Raw genomic sequence first — 7,282 nt, forward strand, 5'->3', positions numbered from 1 at the left:
AACAATTCAACAAAGACGAACATTCATACAGCAAAAACAGAAATTAGATTTCAAACCAAGACACAAGGTTCTCTAATTCAACAACCTAGCACTGGCAGATGTTTTGACCCTACTTCATGTCAGTGCCCTAAAGTACTAGGTGTGTAATACCTCGTTGATAAGTAGAATTTGCTCGTTATAGTAGTAGGTGTAATAGCAAAGTGTACTAGACTAATATTATTTAATAACGAGAGGCATCATTACCTACTTAAGTACACTTAAAGTTTCTGGAGCAGCCAGCTAGGATGAACTCTATGCTGGACTATTCAGTTACTTATTTGCTGTCTTGCTTTGTCTTGTGTTGCACTTGCTTGATGTTTGACTGTGGTAGGAAAGTTGTTGTCACAAACATAGTTATCAAATTTCAACCGATTTTGCTAAATGTAGCCACTAACAAGAGATCTTGTTAGCGATGTTAGCAAGCTTGTTATAACACGCTTGGACATTGATGCTAGTATTAAGTGCTCTTGCGTCGGCTTCTTGGTAATGTACTTATATTAGCTATGTTGGCTAGCTTGCCAACAACTTTCCAGTCAAACATCAAGCAAGTGCAACACAAGACAAAGCAAATAAGTTACCGAATAGTCCAGCCGACAGCAGACCCCTACCTGGTGGCTCCAGAAAATCCATAGTGCTACTTTAAACAAGGACACTGTCGTTATATAGTGGACCACTTTTGAAAACAGTTATTTTAGAGTCGCATTTCTGTGTTGTCTTTTGATGTCCTTTTAACAGGATGTCCTTCCTTTTAGTACACCTTTTATATATTTTCTGATTCTTTGCATTTCATTTATATACTCAATAAACACTCATGGCAAAGCTCACCACACTTGCTGACTGGCTATCTAGAGGGGCGTCCAGCACCTGCCTTTTCCGAGAGTTAGACGCATTCAAAAGACTGCAGCCGAATCGGGAGAACGCGAAGAAGACGCGATTGTTGCCGCTGTAAACAGAAATAAAAACAAATATATAGGTTTTAAGTCAAATATATGAGTGTGTTTAGATGTTAATGCATAGCACATGCACAATTTTTTCCATGCCTAACTGAAGATTATGATTTTACACCACAATATTCAATTAATTTGCAGGCTATTGTAAAGTATTGTGAACAGTATGCATCACAAGAAAATGATATGCATGCCATCACGTATATTAACCATTCTGCCAGTTAGTCTACCTGAGAAGAAAGCTAGTAAGCGAATTTTCAAATCTTTTACAAGCCAATGGTGTAACCTACAAATTATCAACAGCTAGCTAGTAAGCAGATTTAGCTTGTTTTTTCTTTGTTAAAACAGCGATCCGAGCAGCTAAACGCCACTTACCTTCAATGGCAGCCATGTCATGATTGCTGAAGGTATATGAAGACTCCTTGTCTGGTGGTTCTCCACTGCCTTGCTCTACACAAGCAAGTAAACAGAAGACAAGTACGCTACTCCAAGTGGACAAAACTTTCCACTGAAAGGAGATCCAATAAGATAGATCTCTTCTATCTGAGTTTCCAACTTAAGACGACTCCCTAGATGTAACCGTTTAACTAGACGCCACTAATCTTCCTCAGTTTGGGAAGACTTGGGGTGATAGGGAGGCAGTAGTCGCAATTAACGACTTCAATAGAGACATTTAGCGCAGTGACGGTGCAACAGTGCATCTTCTGATTGTTTTGTTCATGTTTTAATCACACAGTCATTGCACTAAACAAGTGCTGAATATTACCGATTTATCTCATTTGCAACTTTAATGACATTTGAAGTCAATGTCATAACAGTTTGGTTTAGGTACTTATAGTGCTTTCAATCTAAGGTGTGTTTACTGAAATGATCTTTGTGCAGCAACCATGGTTAATAAGAGAGAGAGAGAGAGAGAGAGAGAGAGAGAGAGAGTTCAAAATAATAGTCTCTCCATCATTCAACAGTGGTGATTGCACAATGATGCTTTCAGGAAACACAGCCCTATGGATCATCAAGAATCAGATTAAGGACAGTAACGTGACAATAACCCGTTGCCAGAAAAGGAAATAGAAAATAATAGAAATAGAAAAGGAAATATGCACAAAAAGGCGACAGTAAACAGGAGACAAAAACAACAACGTAAAACGCAGAATTAAACAGCATTGACACGAACGGTAAAAAGAATAATAAACGGGGGAAAAAATGTAAGCAGGATAAAGTCAAGACAAAATCCTACTAAAATCAAAGAAAGCACTAAAAAGCTTTAGACAGGCCAAATGTATTATACACCATTAGGGATGCACGATAATATCGGCAAGACATCGGTATCGGCTGATATCGGCTTCAAAACTTAATTATCGGTATCTGCAGATATGAAACATTTCTGCCGATATACCTGGCCGATAAGGTGACGTGTAAATTATGCGCACGCAAAGCAAATGTTTATGAGCGTCGGCTGTGTGGCAGTAGCCTACTTCACAGTATCAGAGCATGATGACAAATTGCCTATTTGTCAGAAAACTTTTCAGGAGAAGGAGGAGGAGATGCAGCTTGGCCATAACGTAGGTTGAATGCATAGATGCAGACCACCCACGTGCCATGCTTTACAACGTTACCTGTCGCCTTAATAGACGTTAATAAGTTACGGAGTTAGCTAAACAACACTAGCTTGTTAGCTTGCATGCTACGTGACACCAGAGAAGTTGATGATACCTCATTTCACGGGATGTGAAACGTAATGTCACAAGCCCACGCTATCTGTGCATGGCTCACTTTTGCATTTATGGAATTTATACATCTAACTTGGCAATAACGTTACATAGATTAGTCTAGAAATCCTAGAAGGGACGTTATTGAACTGTAAGTCAGTTAACCCACGTTAGCTTGCAAAGTTAGCCAAGCATGCTACGTGACACCAGAGAAGTTGATGCCTCATTTGACGCGATGTGAAACGTTATGTCACGAGCCCACACTATCTGTACATGGCTTACTTTTCCATATATGGAATTTATACAGCTAACTTGGCAATAACGTTACATAGTTTAGAATAGAAATCCTAGAAGGGACGTTATTAAACTGTAAGTCAGTTAACCAACGTTAGCTTGCCAAGAAAGCCAAGCTGCATTTCCAGAGTGTAGTTGTTCAAGTTCAAGGAGGTACTGTTCAAGTATGAAAATTGTGACGTGAAAATATAAATAAATCTGCCATATTTTAAACCATTTCAGTTTCATGAGTGAATGTCTATTTCTAAAAATTCAATAATTAAAAAGCTGAGGTGTATATATCGGTATCGGCATCGGCTATCGGCCAAAATGAGCTTGTAAATATCGGCATATCGGATATCGGCTAAAATTCAATATCGTGCATCCCTATACACCATTGATTTATAGGGAGCTTCCCTTAGATTTGCCCTCAGAGAAGTGGGCCACTTACCTGCATGGTTATATTCAAAACACCCGTCCCACTCGCTATCGTTCTCTAACTTCACCATTTCCTCGGCGACCTGTTCCTCACTCTCTCCGTCCTCATCCCCTCCTTCCATTTCAACTTCCTGCTCCTCCTCTTTTACACGTGGAACTGCAACTTCTGTTGTCCTTCCGCATTCCGAGATGATTTTCAGAAGGGTGCACTCTTGGGTGGAATTCTGGGAAATGTAGTCTGAACATGTGGGGCCAGCTTCGGTGGGGTGAGGGAGAGTGCGACGGGACAGGTCATCAGGCGCCTATAAAGAGAAAAGAAAAGGGTAAGAAAGAAAAGAAAATAAAGAAAGGCAAGAAGGAAAGAAAAAATAGAACAGAATATATCTTCATATTCCACCAGCGTGAACATTTGTCTCCAGCTCATCAGACACAGGAATGCCAAAATAACCAATATGTTTTGTTTTAGTACTGTAAATCGATACGGTCTATCCCTGTGGCTTGAGTCTCAACAGTCAACTTATTAACAATATTGATGGCAGTTGGGATGACAGATGTCTTAAATACATTTTTAGGGGCTGGAGGGACTCTATAGCGCCACCCAGAGGTCAAATGAAGGAACTGGCTGAAGAGAGTATTAGGGCTCTTTGCCCAGATACTCCTCACCTTCTTCCTTGTCTTTCCTGTAAAAAGGTGAGCCATGGACTCTCTGGGTTTACCAACTATTTTGGCCATTAACACAATTCTAGACACTGTTTTCTTAAGTCCATAATCAGGCATGCAAACTGGTCAGGGGTGAAAAAGGTGAGAAGGTTGCGTGACAGGAAAAATTGCCGCTTCTTCACGAGAAAGTAATGCAGCTGTTCTTCATCTTCCTCTGAATTGCCCCCCCCCCCCCCCCCCCCCCCCCCCAACAAAAAAAAACTCCTCGGATCTACACGATTCACGTATATGGCATATTTCGGTGGGGAAACGGCGAATTTCGCCGAAAAGCGACAAGTTTGCATGCCTGATAATTTATGTGATCGCACCAGGCAGAAATGTAAAAAGAAAGAAAGAATGAAATGTACAACCACAACAACAATGATTTACCTGAATTCTGATTGGACCGGAGATGGCTGCTGGGTTCCGGATCTGTGTGGTGATTGATCGATGGTTGTGAACTTGGGGCGTCAGCAGCTGTGTGCGCAGGGCCCTGATCTCGTCCTGCAGACCAGCGACGATCTGAGTCACACTCCGAAGAGCCCGGATAGTCTGCAAAGGACAACTCAACATGTCAACAACACAGTCACAGTCTCAATCTATGCATTGATAAATACATACAGTAAAGGGCATACACATGAATCTACTGTATCTGGTTCACACATACTACACTCTCTGTCTCTCTTGCTTGCTTTCTGAATTTCCCATGACAGAATGAAAATGTCGTACGACGATTGGCGGCGTAGCAGAAAGGCAAGTTTAAAACAGTTTGAGGTGACAGAGCCTTGTACACAGGTCTACATCCGTAGTCACAGTTGCTAGTCTTGCAGTCATTCTCTTGCAAAAAGCACCCAGAACAACGTTGTTCAAGTTGGTAAACCAAGGCTTATTTACAAATACGATACGATTTTGTTGTTATTCAAACATGTGTGGGAAAGCCCCATGTTTTTATTTACAAAGCCCATCATTAAGAAATAACAAGAAAGACAAGACTTCCACTATTTATACAAGGAATTGTCTTCTAACAAAGTGTTGCGTAAATGCTTTACCACTAACAATTACTACTGCTTGTTTGCCATTGACAAAAAAAATAGAATGTGCTTAAAAGTGTATCCTTTTCATATTCACACGTAACATCTTATACAGGATGCAAACACAAAATCACGGTGCATTTAGTTCTAAACGGCGTAGGTTACCTCGTTGGCATCCACTAACTGGCTCTCCTTTGACTCCAGTCGGTTCTGAAGTTCCTGAAGCTGACGTTTCAAGAGTCTGTTTGTCAAAACGTGTTCGTTCATCGCCCGTTGCGACTCCAACTCCCTCTCCTTTATTTTCGACATCAGCGTTTGCAGGGCATAGTCTACCTCACACTGAGAACAAAGAAAAAAAGTAAATGCATCAAAGCAGAGGTTCAAATCGCAGGTTGTTCTTATGATGTTGTTATTATTGCAAGCCAAAGTAAGAAACACGTCGGAGTACAGTTGTCATCTATCTGCAGAAAACAAAACGTTTAAACTAAAGCTAAACTTTTAAACTAACCTGCAGATTAACCAAAACCCAAATAACGTTACAAATGTTTGCTTACGGGAGTCATGATGGCTATGCAACGTTGTTGTTGCTGTTGTAGCTGGAGGTAGTAAAGATGCTATGGTTGTTTCTGCCTCCTTTTATTCCGACGTTACTACAATGAAGAAAAACACAATCACTGACAAATCGCTCAACACACGACGACTACAAAAGTTACCTTTATGAGTATGTAATCGGATTTACAAATGTGAAATGAGTCGATGCTCCCTAATTTACCTTTTTACAGTGGACGGTGGTTAGCAAAGTAGCCTACTAGCTAGTTAGTTAGCATATCTTTCACATACAGCTGGTGTTGTTTTAGTTCGTGTTTACGTTCATTTCGTTTGAAATTCAAAAGGGCAAACACCCCCTGGCTCACAACCTCGGCCGCTACGAGGTCCTGCGACTGTTTTTTCTCATTCGGGGGAGCGCCAACAATCTAATATCAAGCTGCTGTCACCCACCAAACCTTTGAGATAGTAGCGTGTAGCCAGCGACAATAACAAAAAAATCTATATGGCCGCCATTCGTATTTTTATTCCAAAAATAAAAGTCGAAACATATGTATTTGTTTTAAGTGGTACGAGGACAATCAATGGGGTAAAAATGCTAATTTAATAAACTGCATGTTCTTCCAAAGGTGCAATACAAACCAAACTGAAAAAAGGCTTGAAATTACTTGTTTTTAATGCTAAGAACCCATTAGTGTCGTTTATCTGAAAAAAAGTTATTAGTAATCTACATGAGTGAAATTTGAAAGGTAGGCGATTCAAGAAAAGTGTCCCGTTTCAGCCCAGGGACAGCTATTCAGTGTGTCATATTGAAGCAATCTTGTACTGTTGTACATTCAATTCAAATTTATATTAGGATTAGTCTATCCACATTTGTATTCAGATTGGCATTGTTACCAGCCTCCACGGTCGAGAGGAAGTATTACACGTGCATATTTATGTTTTTGTGTGCGTGTTAACAATATGTATTGCATATCCATATATATTTTAAAAAGGGAAAGTTTAATTCACAAATCTGATTGGCCATTTCATATTAAGAACTAGGCCTACTCTATAGGCTCCATGTATTCACAGGGTGTTCAATGACTCACAAACAGTACAAAATTAAAACGTTGTTTTTGAACAGCTAGGTGGCCCTTGCTGTGAAATATAACTCTCTGGATGTGGCCATCTATAATAGATTTAATGGAAAACTTAATATCTCTTTCCATTGTTTTATGGAAAATAAATGCACAAAATTCACACCTGCAATATGCAGTGTATTTATCTAGACCTAGGCCTATGCCTAGCAAATCATTGAAACATTTGTCAAACCAGATTTTCAAACAAATCTCTGAAGTAGACCTTTACTTTGACGTGTTTTGCCTCCATATTGCTTATTGTCACCTGTTCCACGGAAAATCCATAGCATGCCCTTCTTCTGTTGAGTTAATTGACCGTTTGGATTCACTGCAATACCGCCATCTACTGACCTGGAGTTGTGGGAATAGAGGGAATATTGGGGAGAAACTACAGTCAATTAAATGTCAACACAGCTTTGGTCGTGGATTGCTAGAATGTCAACCCATATTTTCCCACTTTAGCTGAATCCTCCTTTTTT

General features: G+C 40.0%; 2 protein-coding genes across 2 annotated transcripts in view; both read right to left on the reverse strand.

The window, feature by feature from the left end:
- Positions 1–669, reverse strand: part of LOC308368572 (uncharacterized protein) — a gene marked incomplete at its 5' end in the record, with an annotated part of 4,338 nt that extends 3,669 nt beyond the window's left edge. The window contains one exon of the mRNA XM_080842771.1: positions 648–669. Within this exon, the coding sequence (XP_080698897.1) occupies positions 648–669 (22 nt within the window). The remainder of the gene's footprint in view (positions 1–647) is intronic.
- A 207-nt stretch (positions 670–876) lies between these two features.
- Positions 877–6,081, reverse strand: LOC308363559 (uncharacterized protein). Its single transcript, XM_080836363.1, has 7 exons — positions 5,909–6,081; positions 5,691–5,786; positions 5,302–5,475; positions 4,496–4,657; positions 3,420–3,708; positions 1,362–1,436; positions 877–982 (listed from the first exon to the last, which is right to left on the reverse strand). The coding sequence occupies exons 2-7, from the start codon at positions 5,697–5,699 to the stop codon at positions 930–932; spliced, it is 762 nt and encodes a 253-aa protein (XP_080692489.1). The 5' UTR covers positions 5,700–5,786; positions 5,909–6,081; the 3' UTR covers positions 877–929.
- Positions 6,082–7,282: the final 1,201 nt, after the last annotated feature.

The sequence above is a fragment of the Sprattus sprattus genome, assembly GCF_963457725.1.
Source record: "Sprattus sprattus genome assembly, chromosome: 1".
Lineage (NCBI taxonomy): Eukaryota > Metazoa > Chordata > Actinopteri > Clupeiformes > Clupeidae > Sprattus > Sprattus sprattus.